At 36.3% G+C, this 22,489-nt stretch overlaps 3 protein-coding genes across 3 annotated transcripts in view; 1 reads left to right on the top strand and 2 right to left on the bottom strand.

Moving 5' to 3' along the window:
* Positions 1–4,563, top strand: part of psmb1 (proteasome 20S subunit beta 1) — a 7,464-nt gene extending 2,901 nt beyond the window's left edge. The window contains exon 6 of the mRNA XM_079437894.1: positions 4,270–4,563. Within this exon, the coding sequence (XP_079294020.1) occupies positions 4,270–4,455 (186 nt within the window). The 3' untranslated portion in view covers positions 4,456–4,563. The remainder of the gene's footprint in view (positions 1–4,269) is intronic.
* Positions 4,423–6,736, bottom strand: LOC306882900 (heat shock protein 30-like). Its single transcript, XM_079437895.1, has one exon. The coding sequence runs from the start codon at positions 6,308–6,310 to the stop codon at positions 5,696–5,698; it is 615 nt and encodes a 204-aa protein (XP_079294021.1). The 5' UTR covers positions 6,311–6,736; the 3' UTR covers positions 4,423–5,695.
* Positions 6,737–15,054: 8,318 nt separating this feature from the next.
* On the bottom strand, positions 15,055–22,334 carry dnaaf10 (dynein axonemal assembly factor 10). The gene is made up of 8 exons (XM_079437010.1): positions 22,038–22,334; positions 21,242–21,342; positions 21,015–21,145; positions 20,533–20,634; positions 20,047–20,162; positions 18,947–19,081; positions 18,173–18,270; positions 15,055–18,086 (listed from the first exon to the last, which is right to left on the bottom strand). The coding sequence occupies exons 1-8, from the start codon at positions 22,221–22,223 to the stop codon at positions 17,879–17,881; spliced, it is 1,077 nt and encodes a 358-aa protein (XP_079293136.1). The 5' UTR covers positions 22,224–22,334; the 3' UTR covers positions 15,055–17,878.
* Positions 22,335–22,489: the final 155 nt, after the last annotated feature.

Raw genomic sequence — 22,489 nt, 5'->3', positions numbered from 1 at the left:
GTGTGCTCAATCCATTTTAAAAGTTATTCTAATGTGTTTATTTTTTGCATGTCAGGCTACAGCTGAGGTAGAACTATATTTCAGATAGCATGGACACACTTATAATGCAGGAAGGCTCCGATGTATCAGAGATCGATAAAAGTGTAAAAAATAAATGGAGATGGGCTTGGCTTGGCGAAATGGGGAGAATGGCAAGCCTTTTAGTTCGTGGGCTAAAAAAATCAAACAGCCAGGTACGTGTCTTTGCACAGTATGCCACAGGAGACTTCAATATGGCAATAATGGCAAAAAAAGTGCTAGCTCGCCATCAATCAGAAGCTAGTCACAATGCTCTATAGGCTACACAGTACACATGCTCCCTGCCTGGTGCGACAAGTACCACAACGGAGGTTAATGCAGGGGCGTAGATTACGCGGGGGACGCGTGTCCCCCACTTTTTATAAAAAGTAAATTCGTCCCCCGTACCTTTTCATTGGACAGTTGTGTTCTCGGCAACTTGAGGTTTTAATGGCGCAATGTATATAAATGCAGAATGATTTAAAATTCAAAGAGACAGGATCATTTATACATGACGTTTACGTTTCCATGGCAATCAGTCACTCAGTTTGTGACGTCACGACATGCCCAGGCTCGCGCCCGCGGTCCCGCGCTGTCTCCATCATTCATTAGAGCTCGAGGTGAGTTCAAAGCGGCAAGAAACTCTTCAGTCGTTTTTTACGAAGAAGTTAAGCAGCGTAAGTTGGCATGTGGGATCCGAATAGTGTTGCACAATGTTGAGTGACTGCCTATTGCTCTTGTTGAATAATTAGCGATTTTTTATGTTCATTATATGGAGAAAACAAAAAGCTGCCTGGACAAACATGCACTTATTTATTTTCAGTGTATTTTTCCGTAACTCTTTTGTAACGTCTTTTATTTTGACACGTATGTATGTTATCAGAACCCTTCAAATAAGAATAAAGATAATGTTGAACTGAGATTTTACAGCGTTTGCAGCATTGTGACACTCTGCTAATTCTACATGATGTATTTCAATCAAGTATAGCACTGATCTGATACAGGACCGAACTTCATTTAGGGCTGCTCTGGCATTATTGCACTAATTTGACGTTTTTATGTGTTGTCAAGAATGAACAAGAAACAGTCAGCCTAGGTTTGTTAGCAGAATCAGGAAGACACACAAGAAAAACAAACTTCACAGCTGAGAAGAACTGATAGAGTGGCTTTTAACACCTGGCTGTTTTTACATTGTATAAAATCTATTAATACACAAGCGTTTGTATGATTATATATGGACCAATCATAGAAAACACATAATTAGTCAAATATAAAAAAATAACATTAGTATGATGAACAACTTCTCAGCTATCATTTTTAACTACAGTAGGTGATTATTAGCTTGCATATTGGTTGTTTATTAGTACTTAAGCACATATTAATTCTGTATTCTTCATGATCATATTCTGCATCCCATAATCCTAAACTTAACAACTACAACGACTACCTTACAAGCTATTAATAAGCAGTAAATGAAGAGTTTGAGGCAAAAGTCATAGTTAATAGTGAATATGTGTTTATCATTCTAAAGTGTTAAAATAATTTAGGATACAAATGATTGGTTATTGTCCAGCAGTGTACTTAATGTGTTATTTTCTTCTGTATGTCACTATTCCCTGTATGTAGATGTTTCAAACACTACTTTATTTGCTATAGACAGAGACAGAAGTGCATACAGAGTTGAGAGTGAATGAGGCAGAAAGTTTCAGTGAGGCTTCAGAGGTAAAGATTATTGACAGCATTGTCTATGATAAGATATTTATTTTAACATAGACTAATCAGACTAATGTATAACAGAACAGAACAGAATAAAGGAGTATGTGAATGTGCAAGTATCCATTACTATGTGTGCCATTTACTCTACATACAACACAAAATACAATCTGAAATATGTAAACAATAGTACCCTTATAAGGACATCTTTGTAACTTATACTCAAAAAGGTGCACATTAGTACATTAGAGTACCAATATGTACAACTATGAAACTTTTTGGGGTAAATAAGGTACAAAGATGTGCTTTTAATGGTACTGTCCCAGTGACAAGCTGTTGTATTTCTTTCTTTTTTTCTCTCTTTCTTTCCTTCTATTTTATAATCATATATAACAATATAATCATAAAGCATATTAAGCAAAAAGGTATGATTAAAAATAAAACCTGTCAATTAGACAAGGGTTAACTGAAAAAAACAACAACAAAAAAAACAGGTATAACACTAGACCCCCCCCACACACACACTTTTGAAATGATGGCTACGCCCCTGGGTTAATGCATCTATGGCCGACCGTGTGTGTGATCTAAAAGTGCGCATATGTTCATATGTTCTTTCATAGCGGAGCATGACCTGTCGTTCACAGTCTCACAACCGCTAGTTAATTTAATGCAATCAGTTGTCAAAGACCAGAGTGCACTTTCAAGATTATTAATTATTAAGAGTTTCACAAAACATTGTTTGGTCTTATAAGATAAATAAAAACATGCACTGAAAAGTTATGTTGATGGTTGATTATTTGTCAAGGTATGTATAATTTTTTCATAGATGATAAAATAGCTTTTAAAATACGCAAACTGGCAATATTAAAGCGGTTTAAAACATCTTCCACGCTATTGGTCTCGACTATTTAAATAAAGTGTTGGTTAAAGGAATATGACTTGGCCTGAAAAAAAATTTCAGTCAGAAGAATTTTTTTCACTTTAATCCCTGTATTTGTAATACTTGTATTTTTTTATTGTTTTTGCCATGAAAATAGCCAAAGATGCTGACATGGCATTAAATAAATATATACTACTACTACTACTATTTACACTCAAATGCTCTATTTAGCTATTTTTTTTGTCCCTAAATGCTTATTACTGTAAAGATAAGACTTTGCAAAGTGTTTATACATCATATTGGTTTTTGTTAAATGTGATTAATTGTCATGAAAATATCACCATTGAAAAAGGGTTCATGACATGGATTTTTTTTTTATTATTTTAATATGTTCCTTGAGGTTTACTTATAATGTTAATACAGGTTTTTGCACAAAAAAACTAATAAATATGAGAAAAATGATTATTTTCAACCCTCATTCTGACCCTCTCTCTAAAACAGCCTGTTTTAAGGGGCGGGTCCTTTAAGGCTTGTCAGTAATCGGCCACTGTTATGATTGGCTAACATCACTGCATAGGAAATGCTATCAATGCCCCTTGCTATTGCATGCTTTGAGAGTTTTGACATGATTAAACAAAACGGTAATTTCTAGACAAAGCATTATGAAATAATTGACTTACTGTTTGTGATGCAGCTGCAGTCAGATCTAGTACCACTTCATCTTTCAACAGATGTTTCTTTCTGACTATCCATGACACTGTGCCTCGATTACTAAAAAACCTCGGGATCAATCCTCTGACATGATCCCGGGTGCCATTAAAAATAAACTATCCACTTGTTCCTTACGCTGGGATCCTTCTGATGTCTGTACACACACGTGAAGGAGCTGTTTAAACCAAACGCGTCCAAACTTCTGTGTCAGAAGATCAAGGGAAATTTGGTTTCTCATGTCAGGACCCCTTTAAAGGCTTCATTCTCATTGAGCAAAATACAAATAACTTTTAATATTAAGGCGAAATGCATCCTGGACATGTTTTCATGAGATTAATTTTTTTTATTCACCTTTTAAAATGAAAGCAAAGCCTAAAGTCTACATTGGATTTTATACATGCATAAGGGTCTGCGTAAAGCATGCCTGACGCGAGATTCGTCACCAGAATAGTACGCGCACAACCCGATTTTTGTAACCGGGTCAACCTTGTACTCCAGGTTTCACATGCGCACTTAATTTGTTTTGCACTAATCAGTTGTTCCACAAGGTGGCAGCACGTGTTTCACGGTAGAAAATTAAACTAAAGAGACGGAACAACAACAAAATTGTGGAGACTGCAACAACAGACAGCTGTGTGAGAGGGTTATGAGAGAGACACAACTTTAGTTTAAACGAGTACAAAGATATTTTTTAGCACTCATAACTTCTAAAGAAAAATAGCATAGACACTGTGTACACAAGCTTAAATACACATACAAAAACTAAGTACTTAATGTTCAAACTCTGATATCACTCTGTATAATTAGAGCAAATGTGCATGATTGGCGTTACTGAGCTAAATTGAAAGATTGGATCTGTGTTGCCAAACCTTTTCTTGAAGTCTTAAAGTAGTTTCTGTTGTGCTCAGATTGGATTCAAGAACATGGAGAACGTGGAGCAGGTTCCTCTGACTCTGGAGAAGGCCGTGCAGTTGGTGAAGGATGTGTTCATCTCGGCCGCTGAGAGGGACGTCTACACAGGAGATGCCCTCAAGATCTGCATCATCACCAAGGAAGGCATTAAAGAAGAGGTCGTGCCACTCAGGAAAGACTGAGACGTCTTCTCTGCCATGCCAAAATTAGCCTGTTTTGTTTTCTCCGGTTGCATCCTGCACTCTGCTGTTCTTTTATATTCCTTCTCGAGAATAAATATGTTAACCCTGTCAGTGTTGTCTTTCATGCAGTGTGTTTCGTCAGTTTGAGAACTGCAGATTGTCCTTAAGGGACACGGTTGGGCAAAATAGATTTTCTTGAAAACGTACATTTCCATTTGTAAATGTCCAGATGCACAGGCATGGTCAGTTGGTTTGCATCTCTTAATGTTCTCTGAGTGCTTCTTTTCTATATTAAAAACCATAGGATTATATTCAGCTTTGATTTTAACGCTTGCAGTCAACTTCAGCAAAAAGCTCAGTATTTTATAGTTCTGTTCTTAAATACTAGTAATGGCAAAATATTATGTTCCTGTTCCCCCAAAAAAGTTTTGAATGATAAAGATGCATTGTTTCCAAAATTACATCAGAAAACATTAATTTTGTAATAAGACAGCATATCTTTTTTCAGAGTAGCTATACACATAACCCTGAAAAAGAAACATCTAAATCGATTCAGATTTACTGGTATATCATTTTTCACAGTAAATACGATGGTTTCAAAGCAGACTGAGAACAGTGCCCTGCAAACCCCAGTGAGCTAAAGACAATGAGAGAATTTTCATTTCATGCTGACTCATTATAAAGTGGCTTCATCATTTTTTGTTAATCCATCTAACCAATATTTGAAAGTCTCGAGTCTAAAAAGATGTTGCGAAAGTAAACAGCTTGATTCATATGGATTTCCTACAAAGTCCTTATGATTTTTCATGTGGTAAAGATTTGGTTACAATTCTCACTTTATCAACCTCATATGATCACTATAAACATTTTTGTTTCTGAACACATATATTATACTGATCTAACATTTGACTCCCAAAGCTAATGTAAAAGGTGATTTGACAAGGCCTATCGAATGCTTGTCATGCAGTGCTGATTCACATGCTGGATGCACAACTGCTCAGACTAGTCTTGAAAATATATTAATCTGATTTATTTGTTCTTCATGACTGGTTGTAACTTTTTAGAATTGAGAATTGTAAGAAAAAGACAAAATGTCGTTTTATAAACATGTTATTTTTATTTCAGTTGAGAATATAAAAATTCCATCATTTTGTCATGTGTATTACATAAACACTAGAAAACTATTAAGTATGACAATTTTTAAAATAAAACAAAACATCATTATTTAAGATGGTCCAGCTCAGGGTTGTACTCTGTCCTCAGTGCTTTCGGGATTGTTGAGTGTCTTCTGTGTGGCGCTGGAGTCGTGTTGTGTCTCGGCTGTCTCTGGCTGCGTTGTCTTCACAGTTTGACAGTCAATGGGCAGCATCCTCTCAGCTGCTTCAGATGGCTGATTTACTGGTGCCTGTATGTAGAGCTTTCCATCAGCCATGGAGCAGGTCACCGCCTCAGGATTCACTCCTTGAGGCAGATCAAACACCCGTCTGAACTCTTGGCTTCTGGAAGAGTACGAGCCCTTCCCATCCTCCTGCTTCTTCTCGCTCTTTCCGCTGACATGCAGCCTCCTGCCTACCTGTCTGACTGACAGTTCTTCTGGGGAAAAGTCTTTAGTGTCCAGCGCCAAAGCAAAGCCGCTTCCCTCGTTCTCCATGGTGCAGGCGACTGGGTAGATCTCCTGCGAGGGTGGCATCTGCTGGATCTCCTCAAAGATCTTGTGCTGAAGTTTCTCCAGCTGCTCCAGGCTGCTCTTCAGCTCCTGCAGTTGCTCTCCGTGTCTGAAAAGAGATGTGATCTCCGGCCAGAGACTGCCCATGAATGAGCTGAGGGAAGGCTGGAATCCATGCAGGCTCAACATTTTCAGTGGCTTTTGTGGTCTACTTTTGCTCCTCAGTCGAGTTGTCTCTCTGGTGGCGTCGTAAGGCTTTTAGCTTTGACTCCAGTTCAGTGAGTGTCTTAGCTTTATACTGTGTGTTCATCAGCACCAGCAAGTTCATGAACTTTCCAGCTAGTTCTGGATTCGTCCATTGGGGGCAGCATAGAGAGAACTGATGATGCCTCACCAGTCACACAGATGGCCAATAAACACCATAACTTGATATGCTCAAACCCGTTTTATGTTTTTTTTTTCCTGTCCTTGTTTTTTAGGATTGTTCTTTGTAAGAATAAACACATTTTTTCCCCTCTGTTCTTGTAAGTTTTTACAAGTTCTGCAATAAAAAAGTAAAATAAAGAAATAAAATGAATAAAGATAAAAAAAGAAGATGACCAATAAACATCTGTTAAACTGAATTGTGTTTATTTTTTATTTATTACAGGTTCTAAGAGTTCTGATTTGTATAGGTCAGATATCACTTGGAATAATAGTAGAGTCGAAGTTAAAATGTTGCAATATCGACGTGTTTAACATAAGAAAAAAACACATCATCGTCATATCATTCATTAAACAATAGAGTTGATCTACATTTCCACGACCCACCTAAACTCAACCACCAGTTTTCAGTCGAGCCTGTAACAAAGTCTTCAACAAAACTTACAAATCTACAACTTCGAAATACTTCAGCTGTGAAGGATGGATAATTGTGACTTAGATTACTTCTCAATGTCTGAGGGGAATATAACACAGTATATATAACACAGAACATATAACACAGAACATATAACACAGTATATAGAACACAGTATATAGAACACAGAACATATAACACAGAACATACAACACAGAAAATATAACACAGTATATAGAACACAGAACATATAACACAGAACATATAACACAGTATATAGAACACAGTATATAGAACACAGAACATATAACACAGAACATACAACACAGAAAATATAACACAGTATATAGAACACAGAACATATAACACAGAACATATAACACAGTATATAGAACACAGTATATAGAACACAGAACATATAACACAGAACATACAACACAGAAAATATAACACAGTATATAGAACACAGAACATATAACACAGTATATAGAACACAGTATATAGAACACAGAACATATAACACAGAACATAACCCACAGAAAATATAACACAGTATATAGAACACAGAACATATAACACAGAACATATAACACAGAACATATAACACAGTATGTAGAACACAGTATATAGAACACAGTATATAGAACACAGTATGTAGAACACAGTATATATAACAGTATATAGAACACAGTATATAGAAAACAGTATAACAGTATATAGAACACAGTATGTAGAACACAGTATATAGAATACAGTATATAGAACAGTATATAGAACACAGTATATAGAACACAATATGTAAAACACAGTATATAGAACACAGTATATAGAACAGTATATAGAACACAGTATATAGAACACAGTATATAGAACACATACCATATAACACAGTATATAGAACACAATATATATAACATAGAACATAAAACACAGATCATATAACACAGAATATAGAACACAGTATATAGAACACAATATATATAACACAGAACATATAACACAGTATATAGAACAGTATATAGAACACAGTATATAGAATACAGAACATATAACACAGTATATAGAACACAGTATATGGAACACAGAACATATAACACAGTATATAGAACAGTATATAGAACACAGTATGTAGAACACAGTATATAGAACAGTATATAGAACACAGTATATAGAACAGTATATAGAACACAGTATGCAGAACACAGTATATAGAACACAGTATATAGAACAGTATATAGAACACAGTATGTAGAACACAGTATATAGAACAGTATATAGAACACAGTATATAGAACACAGAACATATAACACAGTATATAGAACAGTATATAGAACACAGTATATAGAATACAGTATATATAACAGAACATATAACACAGAACATATAACACAGTATATAGAACAGTATATAGAACATAGTATATAGAACAGTATATAGAACACAGTACATATAACACAGTATATAGAACAGTATATAGAACACAGTATGTAGAACACAGTATATAGAACAGTATATAGAACACAGTATATAGCACAGTATATAGAACACAGTAAGTAGAACACAGTATATAGAACACAGTATATAGAACAGTATATAGAACACAGTATGTAGAACAGTATATAGAACACAATATGTAGAACACAGTATATAGAACACAGTATATAGAACACAGAACATATAACACAGTATATAGAACACAGTATGTAGAACACAGTATATAGAACAGTATATAGAACACAGTATAACAGTATATAGAACACAGTATAACAGTATATAGAACACAGTATGTAGAACACAGTATATAGAACACAGAACATATAACACAGTATATAGAACAGTATATAGAACACAGTATATAGAATACAGTATATATAACAGAACATATAACACAGAACATATAACACAGTATATAGAACAGTATATAGAACATAGTATATAGAACAGTATATAGAACACAGTACATATAACACAGTATATAGAACAGTATATAGAACACAGTATATAGAACAGTATATAGAACACAGTATGTAGAACACAGTATATAGAACAGTATATAGAACACAGTATATAGAACAGTATATAGAACACAGTATGTAGAACACAGTATATAGAACACAGTATATAGAACAGTATATAGAACACAGTATGTAGAACACAGTATGTAGAACAGTATATAGAACACAGTATGTAGAACACAGTATATAGAACAGTATATAGAACACAGAACATATAACACAGTATATAGAACACAGTATGTAGAACACAGTATATAGAACGGTATATAGAACACAGTATAACAGTATATAGAACACAGTATAACAGTATATAGAACACAGTATGTAGAACACAGTATATAGAACACAGTATGTAGAACACAGTTTATAGAACAGTATATAGAACACAGTATGTAGAACACAGTATATAGAACACAGTATAACAGTATATAGAACACAGTATATAGAACACAGAACATATAACAGTATATAGAACACAGAACATACAACACAGTATATAGAACACAGTATGTAGAACACAGTATATAGAACACAGAACATACAACACAGTATATAGAACACAGTATATATAACAGTATATAGAACACAGTATGTAGAACACAGTATATAGAACACAGAACATACAACACAGGATATAGAACACAGTATATAGAACACAGTATATATAACAGTATATAGAACACAGTATGTAGAACACAGTATATATAACAGTATATAGAACACAGTATGTAGAACACAGTATATATAACACAGTATATAGAACACAGTATATAGAACACAGAACATATAACACAGTATATAGAACACAGTATGTAGAACACAGTATATAGAACACAGAACATACAACACAGTATATAGAACACAGTATATATAACAGTATATAGAACACAGAACATACAACACAGTATATAGAACACAGTATGTAGAACACAGTATATAGAACACAGAACATACAACACAGTATATAGAACACAGTATATATAACAGTATATAGAACACAGTATGTAGAACACAGTATATAGAACACAGAACATACAACACAGGATATAGAACACAGTATATAGAACACAGTTTATATAACAGTATATAGAACACAGTATGTAGAACACAGTATATATAACAGTATATAGAACACAGTATGTAGAACACAGTATATAGAACACAGTATATAGAACACAGAACGTATAACACAGTATAGAACACAGTATATAGAACACAGAACATATAACAGTATATATAACAGTATATAGAACAGTATATATAACAGTATATAGAACACAGTATGTAGAACACAGTATATAGAACACAGTATGTAGAACACAGTATATAGAACACAGTATATAGAACACAGAACATATAACACAGTATAGAACACAGTATATAGAACACAGAACATATAACAGTATATATAACAGTATATAGAACAGTATATATAACAGTATATAGAACACAGTATGTAGAACACAGTATATAGAACACAGAACATATAACAGTATATAGAACACAGTATATATAACAGTATATAGAACACAGTATGCAGAACACAGTACACAGCAACAGTGGAAAGCAGTGTTAAAACTACACTACATCTACAAACCAGCGGGTAGGAAAATCCATGTCTTTTTATAGCTTTACATATACATGTTAAATTGTGACTAATGTACTGTATATATATCAGGTATTTAATCATTAGCTATGAATAATGTTGGGCTCGTCGTAACTCAACATTTTTTATTTCTTAGCTACTCGTTACTCCTTTCAAAAGTAATTTTACTAGTAATAGGCTTATTACTTTCTGGCAACAGTAATTAGTTACACTACTAGTTACATTACTTTTCTTTAACACCCCACAGAAGTTATAATGGCATATTTTCCCCACACAATTCTTCTTAAATATATTTCTGCCTCATCATTTGACCAAAATCCACATTGGATCACAGTCAAAGGTTATTACAGACACTCAGTGGTGACTTCATGTGTTCATGAGCCGTGAAAATTATTATTGGATTTCAAATCAGTAGGTGTTTAGGCATCAAAAGTAACTAAGTAGCAAGCTGTTTTATGGATGGTAACTGCAATATTATTACTGAAACCTTAACTGCAAAACTTAATATCATTACTGTAGCTAGTTACTAGTAACTAGTTACCCAACACGTGTTATTTGACAACCAAAAAGTGTCACAACAGATTTTGAACAGTATTTTGTTTTGTTTGTGAAGTGTACTGTCTCTCTTTAAAATAAATGCCAAGTGCTTTGATATTTCGTTTCTAATGCAATGATATTAAAACATTTTCTTGCTTGGTTCACCTAAATGTTTTATGTACGTATAGATATAAGCAATAGAATATGGATGTTTTTATCATATTCTCCCAGTTATTTGGTGATGGATCAAGAACTATTAAACTAGAAGATGTCTTAAATAAAGTAGAGATTGAGGTTGTGTCTGAAGATGGTTCATCAAAGGTGTACAGCATGCAGTGAAGAAACTCTCCGCCAGAGCAGCACAGCTGAGTGACCATAGAGGGAGGACATGACCTTCACCCTGGCTTCTCTCCAGCATTTCAGACCTAGTCTATTCTCATGGCTGTTCAGATGAAGTCATTGTGCTTCTGTGATTTAGGCTCTGTGCATTTTGACTGCTGTGAAGTGAGAGTCCATCCTCAGACAGCAGACAGGAGCATGCAGACTGTTGTGAATGACACTGCTTGCTCTGAACCCGTGCTGTTAAATGCAGGAGAAACACTAATTATTATAAAGGTGACTTCGGGAGATGTCGCCAACACTCAAGTAAGAACTAAAACCTGCCAGTGCCATAGTAAAATAGACAACTCCCCACAAGAACCACTGTGCTACCATGTTTTTACTTTAAACTGTTGTGTTTAGTTTCATGTTACATGCCTTTTCTTCATCATCATTTGTGAAATTTACTAGCAGAGAGAAAGTGTGTACAGTATGATATGTTGGGGTTATATTCTTCCACTATGGAATTATCTTCTGATATAAGCACGGAAATACTTTTTTCTAATGGTTTAGTAGTGCTGGGCAGATTACTTACAAATTGTAGTCCATTACCGATTCCAAATTACATGACAAAAATTGTTGTTATTAATATAGGATAATTTTTTAAATATAAAAATACAAAAAGAAAGAAAATGACAATTAACAACATGAAGTCCATTAAACATTGCATTACATCAAGTCTTCTAAATAATTTTTAAATAATCAAAATAATAAAAACTAAAAAGATTAAATATTTGATTTGTTTTCCTGCATGTCATGTGACCATTAACCAAATTCAGGGAATGTGTTACTTAATTAAAACATTTATTTAAAATTCTAAGCGGTATAGTTCAAGTGAACATATTAGTGAAACAGGTTCAGCTGACAAAAAAAGTTTGGGAATCCATAACATAAATTTGTGCATTTAATGTGTTTGAAAGCCTTTCTACAGACATAGTAATACATGGTTAAATAACATTCAAATAAAAATGAATCAGTATTCATCAGTAGATGCATTTTTGAAATGTTGAGAAAACACTTCTTAAAATGTAAATGGTTTTTATTTTTTTCTGTGTTATTATGGCCAGCGGACTAGTGAATGGTCTTTTTGTGAATGTCCTCAAAACTGGAAGACTTTCTAAATGTATATAAGCAGTATACAGAACAGATGAAATATGAAAAATAATAATTTTTCAGAATCAATAAATCATGCATAATTTATTGCTATTGTGTGACTAATATGTAATCATGTAATCAATAAGAAAGCAACTGTAGTGTGATTAAAATTATTTTAAAATGTAATACAATCTACTTACAAGTAATTCATTTTTGGACTAAATAATCCAGATTACACATAATCTGTTATTACACAGTGGTTTAGACTAGACTAGATCTAGATATTGCTTATATTTTCTTCAGCAACCCTTATGACAACTCCATGTAAGAAAAATGTAATGTAAATATGATTGATAATTTCCCACATTTTAAGATGGTTATGTTAGTATTTAGTAAATATAACGGCTACTTTTAAAACATGCATGCTATTTTTCGACATCTTAGATTTAGCTGTTTCCAGTCATTTATTCATTGAAGTGATGGCAAAAGAAAAAAAAAAAAACGAACACAAATTCTGATAAAATGAAAACCTTTTATAAACGTTACTAGAGAGCCAGTTCCTCTAGCTGTGGCGTTCTGTGATGTGAAAGACCAGATGGAGTTTGAGTGCCCTTTACAAACCCGTGTCAGTACACCAGAGGTGAGAGAAAGCTTTCTGCGGTCAAACCCCTTCATACATTCAGACATTCCCATTAGCGTGTGTGTGTCATGTTTGTATGCAGTGAACCAAAGACAATATTTTCAGCTCCATATATTGACATGCTGACGCGGAGGTCAAAAGTCAATCCGTTCACTGAACGTCCTTTGAGAGAGGGCTGGAAAGATCTGGAGTCAGAGCTCGACCAGAGAATGTCTAACGCTCCTGTCAAATGCTTCTTCTCATATCGTGGTATGAAGATCACTGTAGCCAGAAATAAACATTTGTTAACAACACCTTAGCAAACCTATAGCTTTCAAAACTCTCTTCAGTTGCGCCTAAATAATGTTAAAGGGATAGTTCACCCAAAAATGAAAATTCTGTCATCATTTACTCATCCTCAAGTAGATCCAAACCTGTCTGAATGTCTCTGTTCTGCTGAACACAAAGGAAGATATTCTGAAGAAAGTTTGTAATCAGGCTGTTTTGGGGCACCATTGACTTCCATAGAAGGAAAAACAAATACTATGGAAGTCAATGGTGCCCCAGAACTGCTCTGTTTCCCACTTTCTTCAGAATATCTTCCTTTGTGTTCAGCAGAACAGAGACATTCATACAGGTTTGGATCTACTTGAGGATGAGTAGATGATGACAGAAGTCTTTAATTTCTTTGGCTTGATCAACTCTTTCCCCGTGTTTCCGTGTTTCACTTTGGATTACGAGTCTGACTCTCTAACCATTAGGCCACGACTGCCCCATAAATGAAAGCTGCGTAATGTTACAGAGTGATCTATGGCATCTTTGCTTTGATCATCACACTGAATATAATCAAGGCGCAGTATTTTTTTTTTTAAATGCGATTTTCTCAGCTTTTTGCTCAAAATGTTGCTTTTTTAATGAAAAAAAAAAGCTTGAAGCTAGAATAAAATGAATTTTTCGTTTAAAAATAGAGGCTCTCTTCTTTAATTTGATGTATTGCATGTTCAGATATTCATACAACAAAATATTTTGGGGGCCATGACATTTTAGTGAAAATCATCAAAAATGCTGGCAGTGGCTGGAAATAATTTTTCAAAAATGCTGTCGGGAAAAGAGTTAAATTGACTTTATTTTTGTTATTTGAAAGGTGAAATTCGGATTTAAAATACTTATTGTTCAAAAAAATGTATTTGGATTATTTCTGCATGTGGGTATTTAATAGGATGCAGGAAGCAGGTGAGATATGCAGATTGGAGCGCATGCAAAAGACAAAACAAACTGATACAGAAAGTATTTTGCATCCTCAAGTACCACGGAAATAATGACTGATCGCACACTTGAGGGAAGGACAGTACACTGTGTTCTGGATGTTTGCGGTAATACAGAATATATAAAACTGAACCTGGTTCTTCCTGCTCAAACAGATTCAAAACGGTGAGAAAAGACTGCAGACGGCATTTGGAGAACATAATGTAGCTAGTCTGATTGCCCATGCAGAGGAACACGTCAAACTCTACAAGAAAAGACTTCCCAATCCAGGTAGACCAGAAGCACAAATATGACTTAGATCCCGTTTCCACCTGTACAGTCTAGAATCAATCCAGACACAAGGGTCCAAAATGCAGTGAGAAATGCACGTGACCACAATGATTGAAGGAGCGCCTAAACATATAACACAAGTGATTTCATCGTGCGGTGGAGAGTTAGTGCTCTGAATTAACTCTGTGTGAAATGGTTTAGGACTTCTCAGAAGGCCATGCACTGAAAATCCCTTAATCAGCAGAAGCAATTTACCAAAACTTCAGTTCGACTGAAATAAATAATAAAGAGAAACACTGACCATAAATGTAGTTTGTAAATTGATTTTAATAGCTGTCTTAAGAAACTGGTACCGATTCTCTAACAAACATGTAAATAATTATGATGTTGTTGTTTGCACAAATTCCAAGTATGGGTCATCACACACCCCTTCCCCTTTCCTTTTGTTTTTGTGAGAGTGCTTAAACTCGCGATAGCAAAGATAATGAAAATGTCACTTTCTGTATAATAATTTATTCGCTGTTTGAATAACCTTGGAAAGAAAGCGTTTTATAGGTTAATTATCAATTTCTAATGTTTTTATTAAATTGTAATCATGTTAAATACAAATTCTGTGCCATTAAACATATTTTATTAGCCTATGACACCCATGTCTGGTTCTTGCCTAAAATGACAGGTTTATGATGTTTGTAAGTTAATAGATTTGGCTGCTTTTAGCCTTACCCTGGAGTTGGTTGACCCTCTACCTATGCATAAACATGCACTTTCTTTCCCAGCTGTATAAACAGGCAGCGATGTAGAATTGGTGGGCGGGGCTAAACAGGCAGCGATGTAGAATCTGTGGGCGGGGCTAAACAGGCAGCGATGTAGAATCTGTGGGCGGGGCTAAACAGGCAGCGATGTAGAATCTGTGGGCGGGGCTAAACAGGCAGCGATGTAGAAACAGACGTTGATCTTCTGCGGAGGCAATGCTTATCCACATTATTATATCATAGAGTGGAAAATTCCACAAGCTGTCGTTTTTGCAGACTAGCTTCAATATAAGCTGTTTTAAGATTTAAAACAGAAAGATTTGAGTTCTGAAACTTACGGAATGTTTTTATATTACAATGACCTCTTATATGTCAAAAGATCAAGGGAATTTTGATTTCTCAGTCCATGGCCCCTTTAAATTAGAGCAGACATGATGGAAGGCTCATTTTGATGCAGAAAAGGTCAAGCATGAAGCTCCGGAGCCCAAACCAGCGGTTGAGTCATCTGAGGCTCCTGCAGACGGGAAGAAGCCGGCAAGAGGCAGAGGAGCTCCAGCCAGAGGCGTCCTTACATCCACAGTGAAGACCTCTGCTCCTACACGAGTCAACAAGACAGCTACAGCAGCCAAACAAACCCCACAAGCTGCTCGGTGAGCACAACACATCACATCTCACCGCAACAGCCCCAAAATATCTGGGAATACTGAGAAGATTGCTTTCCTTTCACTCTTCATTGTGAACGACAGGGAAAGCATTGCTGAGACTACACACACATACAGCACAGCCTCCTGTACCTTTACAACTAGCGGTTCTTATTCACAAATGATTGGTACTTTGATATTTCTCTCATCAGAGGGAGGGCAGGAGAGCATCTTGTCACCAAGAGTGATGGAGCTGGAAAGACAGCAGGCAAATCAAGCATTAAAGCTCAAATGACTCCTTGTGAAAGCCCTCTTCAGGAGAAACCAATGACTTCGGCAGGTTTGTTCAGACTCTAGGCTCAACTTAAATGGCTAAAAAAATGGCAGCCTGTATTGTTCCCTATGTTCTGGATTCATACTATGACAAAGGTTTGCTTGATGAAGGTCTTCTGACCGAAATGTCGCTTTTTAAACATTTAAAATAAAGGGATTAACAGTGTGCAGCTCTTTTTTCTACTTTTTTTTGGATTCATACTAATGACATAATTTATATTCTTCTCAGTGGAGGTTGGCAAGCAGGACAATGACAGTACAGTCCTGACGGCTCTGAATGAGAAGTCCTTTGTGCCGAGGCTAGGCTTAGCCAGGGCTCTGGCGCGAGCCACCAACTCACAGAAACAAGCCTGTCATTTCTACCAGGAGGTCATTGACATGGCTCCGGAGGTGAGAGTCTTGATTAGCACGTAACGACACATTTCACATCACATTAATGCATTTCACTATTAGTGCATGTGCTTTAGGTGCATGATGCATACATTGAGCTGGCCAATCTGCTGCTGAAGGACGATCCTCTGGCTGCTGTGGACGTTTACAGTAGATTCCCACTCAAGCCTGTCTGCAAACAAACCTTTGACGATGCCTTCGTAACAGGAGATATTCTGATGAAACATGAACTATATGAGCATCCTCAGCTACTACCCAACCTGATAGTGCATGGAAAAGTCATGGGACTCGGTACAATCTGCTCTTACTTCAGCTATATATCCATTTATTTGACCAAATCTTGCTTCAATCTGAGTAATGTTAGTGCTGAAATGAAAACATTCTGTTTTTGTATTAAAAGGATGTCTTGACAAATATATTGAAGCACCTGAAGGGAAGTTCATGACCAGTCTTCTGAGGACAGTTTACGCTGGAATTCATGACAAATCAGTGGATGATGAGGAGCTGCAAGACTTCTTCAGATTCAAGTGTTGGATATGAATTTTTTAGTTTGGAAATGTCTTATTTAAATGCACTCTGAATATTAAAAAGATGCTTTGGTCAAAATCCATTCCGGCATTGTGTGGCATATAGGTTTAGTCAGAAATATTCATCAAGAAAAAAGTAAGATGGGATGACAGGGAATTGACTGGATCTTGAGAAGTGGGCATTAAAGAAAGAGAGGAGGAAGTGTGACATCAGCCTGAAAAACACGTCATTTAAGAGGCCGCGCAAATTGTAATTGACAAAATGTATATTTATAATTAGACTCTTTTTGTCATAAAATATCTTCACCATGGTGTTACAGGCCTTCACATTGTGCATAAGAACACCGGCTAATATCATTTTTTCTTAAAAAAACTAAAACTCAAATATAATTGCACATATGGACTTAAGATACACCTGTGGCATGTAAACAGTCATCAGATATTCCAATCTGTTTGGGAATAACAGCAGAGATGTGAACTGCAGTTCAGTCAGACTGTGTTGAGTTTGGTCACAATGAGGACTCGTACAGACTGGTCAAATGAAGAGCAAACACAGAGGCCCTGTTTATCCGGGCTCCAGTCGAGACTGGAAATGGGTTGTGTGGAGAGAGTGACGTTCTGCAGGAGATTCACCGAGCCAGCGACGCCCATGTCTACATCATCCGCACCCTTTTCAGTCCTCTGGGCTGGATACTCACTGTGACAATACAGAAACAATCATCCATCAAAAAGGGCACAGTAAGAATATTAACAAAGGAATATGATCTCAAAGAAATCACTTACTATTTCCATAGATGCAGATTACCGGCTCCACCGGCTGTCATGAAGATGTCGCGGTTTTGAGGCAAATGCCTCACTTGCCATATTGTAGACTTGTGAGCCTGAAATACAGAAAGCAAATGCTAAACACTCTCAATGGAGTACTAATAGTAAGGGGCCGTTCACAGTTTTTCTATGTAAACGGGCGTGTATGATCGTTGCGCTCGCATCTTTTGCAGCATCTCGCACATGAGTAGCGCATTTTTAAGACGATGTGTCAAGTCAAAAGAACTTCAACATTTACAAGCAGTGCTGCTCATCAATGTCAGATCCAAAACAGTGGACCAATCAGAAGACCCCGGAGAGCGTTGCAAGCTTTGGTGTAACTCATTTAACAGTAAATGTGCAAAACAATTATTTAGTATGCAAAAGCTTTATATATAGCGATCATAAAAGTGTCCCTTGTGACTCGTGCGCTACAATCCAAATCTTCTGAAGCCTTTGTGTGAGGAACAGACAGAATTCAGTCAATATTCAGGGAAAATTCTTCTTTATAGGTTTCAAATATTTGTTATTATATATTGGTTTGAAATCTTACAGTTATCATATTATATCATACAGTTATCAAACTCTTATGCTGCTTTTCCATCATTTTTAAGCATGAAATCTTCAGTGCTCAATTATTGTAACTGCATGAAGGCAAATTAAATTGTCAGGATCATTCTGCACAATAATAAATCAAAACCAAACAGTTACTATTCCCTTCCATTAAGGATCTGTTTAGGTAGTCTGGCCTACCTTTTCCGACACAGAAGCGAAGCCTTTGGAGGGGTGCTGGGTCCTCATGTCAAACACATGAAACTTGCCCTCTAAAGATGTCGCCACTAGTTTGTTCATGTTGATGTCTTTTCGGTCAAATTCAACAGAACACACCTGCCAAAGACGAAAAACACACAGAAGCTTTTATCTGTGTTAATTTTAGTCTTAATCTTAGTCTCGTGTTAAATGTCCTTGTTAGTTTTTATCATATTTAGTTAACCTTTTAAAGTTATATTTTTTGGGGACTGTAAAGGCCCTTTCATACCAAGAGTGACATTAATAAGCCTCGGGCTGAAGAAAATCCTTAATCCTAATTTCTCTCAACACAGGGACAGGAAAGATGTGATAAATAGGAAATCAAAGTTGAAATAGTAATCTGATTATGTAACTTGCATTACCCCCAACACTGATCAAAATATGTGACAGTTCAAGACGGCTGACACGTTAAATGCATCGCTTTATATGAGTGCATCTCTGAGAGGAACTGACTGTCTTCAGAAAAGTTTAGATGGTATAATGCATATTAAAGCAGTGTTTATGCTTTGTTTACAACCAAGGAAATGCGGTTTCATAAGCGCCTCCTGCTGTCATCTGCGTCTCATTCAGCCCATCTGCTGTTTTTGTTTCACTCAGATGTTTTATGTAGGACAGTTAGCTAAAGTGAGACCATTCTGAGATTTCTAAATTAAACATCTAATTTAAATCAAAAACTGCTCGTGATGCATGTCTGCAGCATCTGTGATTGGACTAGGATTCAAATGCAGTGGTTGTCTCTAATTGTAAATGGAAAGAGCACAGGTAAAGCCTTAGTTTGTTAATATGAAAAGATTTCTGCTATTTATTTGATTTTTAATTGTTTTGTTATTTGACATATTTCCCCAAAAGATGTGCAGCATTTTGTTTGAGAAATAATGAAAGGACACCTTTTCATATTTAATGTCTTAAATCTCTCTTTTTTCCTTTTTTTTATAAATGTTAAAGAAAATCAGGCCGTGAGATAAATTCAATCGCATCGCAGTTGTGAAATGTTACATCTCTAATCAAAGCTCATCCAAGTAAAATGTGTCTCACCCACTTACCCCGTTTTTGATGTTTGTCTCCCATCGTAAAGACATATTTCTGAGATCAAATAACTTGATGTCACCATTGTCGTAGCCAGCACACACACAGCGGTCCTGGTCATTGAAAGCGTGACCTGGAGATAAAACATGCTTTTCAACAGATTTGATTTGAAATGACAGTCTTTGATTTCTCTTGAAATATATATGAGGGGCTTAAACCTCTGAACAGATTTCAGTGTCAGTCACTGAGCCGGCCTCTGTTCCTGGTTATGCATCAGCTCTAGCATCCTCATTTTATGTACTGTACTGTCATGTTTTTCCTTGAATGGACTTTTCAGACTATTAAACCGGTTCAGAATGACGATAACCCAGGAGTAAGGGCACTATGAAAAGACCTCATGATATTTTGAGATTCTGCATGACCATGAGAGTAAAACATCAAAACAAACCTTTATTCCCATGTTTTAATGGGACACCTACAATATGAGTCACAAAAACACCCACCGAAAGCAACGGTCCAGCAGTCTCTCTTGGTTTCTCCCTCCATGGGCTCCATGTTCACCACAGGCGTGTCTTTCTGCCTGGAGTCCCACACTTTGACTGTGCCTGTTAACACATGTGATTATCAAATTATCATTATCCGATGAGAACAAACTAAACATGAAGTGAGCTGGAGGATGAAATTACTGTCTCCTGTAGAGCTGCTTCTAGCTGAAATGAATCGATTTCATCATAAATGAACTTTCCACATTTATTGAACTGAACTGAATCAACACTGAACTGACTGGAGCTGAGCAACAACACTATGGTCATTCCTCAGCTGCTTTGACTGTACTGCATAAAGCACCATCGAAAGAAATGAATAAAAATCCAACATTGAGAACAAACACTTTCAGTGTCAATTCCTAGTCAAATACAGTACACTGTCCATGTATGCTTCATCAAATGTGGTCCTGTTTTCAAAAGCGATGTGCAAAGTAAGTCACCATCTCGGCTCCCAGTGACGATCTCAGGGGCCCCGTCACCGATGCCCAGTCCCCCCACTCCATCAATGCTGTTGATGATCTCCGTGTGTGCTTTCACCGAGTACACCGGGCTCTCCGGCACCTCCAGATTCCTGCAAAGCATGGTTTGATCTCAGATCGCACTTCACTGCAGCCGTCTCTTCCGGAAACACAGACCAAAACCACAAAACAGCCAAACGTTATCCTACCAAACATTCAGACTGCCGTCAAAGTCTCCCGTGGCCAGATGCCTCTGCTGGAGAGATGCGGCTCCAAACGTCCCGCACTTGATCGGCTTGGCTTTTTCTATCTGGAAGAAAGAGCAGGTTCATAAAACATAGTGCTGTCAAATGATTAATCGCAAAAGTTTTTGTTTACATAATATGTGTGCTTACTGTGTATATTTGTTATGTATATAAAAATACACAAACACATGCATGTGCATGTTTAAGAAAAAAATTATTTACAGAATACAAATATATAAATGCAAATACATGTGAATATTTGCATTTATATAATACTTATATATACAATACGTTACAGCATATTATGTAAACAAAACTTGCGATTAATCGTGATTAATCATTGGACTGCAGTATTTATAAAACACCATCATTAGTAATTAACATTAAATTAATTATAAAGATTATTTGCACGCTACAACTGCTAAATAATAATAATAACACAATACATAAATGAAATGTTATTTACTGTCAAAAACAGCCCCCAAGACACACAAAAGTGTGAACTGACCAGTTCAACTGAGTTTTAGACATTTTATTTTGTGTCTCTGAACGTGTTATTAATAATTACATTTTTAAAAGCTCGTTTAGGCTATGATTATATATCACGAGGAGGAGACCGTGTAAACGACCCGCTTCGCTGTTGCCATGACAACCAGGCGTTAGGAGGCTAGCGCTAATGAAAGCGGCTAAAGCTAATAAAAGCGGCTAACGCTAATGAAAGCGGCTCGGTCTGCACATGTTAACGTTAAATAACTCTGACCTCTCTGACCAGCTGCAGCTCGCCGTGCTGGATTTCGTAGATCTGCAGGACTCCGGTTCCTCGGGCGAAGTTTCCCATGCAAACAAACTTAGCGCTGCAGGGAATCCACCTGCTGTCAAACACCGTGTAGTTCAGACTCTTCTGGATGTGCGCGATGATCTGAGGCTTCTCGAGCGCCGCCGACATACTGCTTTAATTATCAATTCAATTAATCAGCGGAACCCTGTCAGGAGAGATCACAGTAGTGCTGCTCTAACAGTGCGCTCGTGTGTTTCCTATTGAGACAAGGACCCTCCCGCAACACATAGCTGGCCTACTCCTAGCCTGAGCAAAATCAAGTCTTTACCACGCGGATAGACTATAACAATAATACTGTATTTAATATTTTTTTAAAGGATCACTTCATTCAAAATAATTTTGGCTGCTAGCATGGAAACATATGCTTATTTTAA

Source organism: Barbus barbus (assembly GCF_936440315.1).
Source record: "Barbus barbus genome assembly, chromosome: 16".
NCBI classification, from domain to species: domain Eukaryota; kingdom Metazoa; phylum Chordata; class Actinopteri; order Cypriniformes; family Cyprinidae; genus Barbus; species Barbus barbus.
Note: the sequence above shows the minus strand (reverse complement) of the source record. Positions and strands in the feature narration are given on the sequence as shown.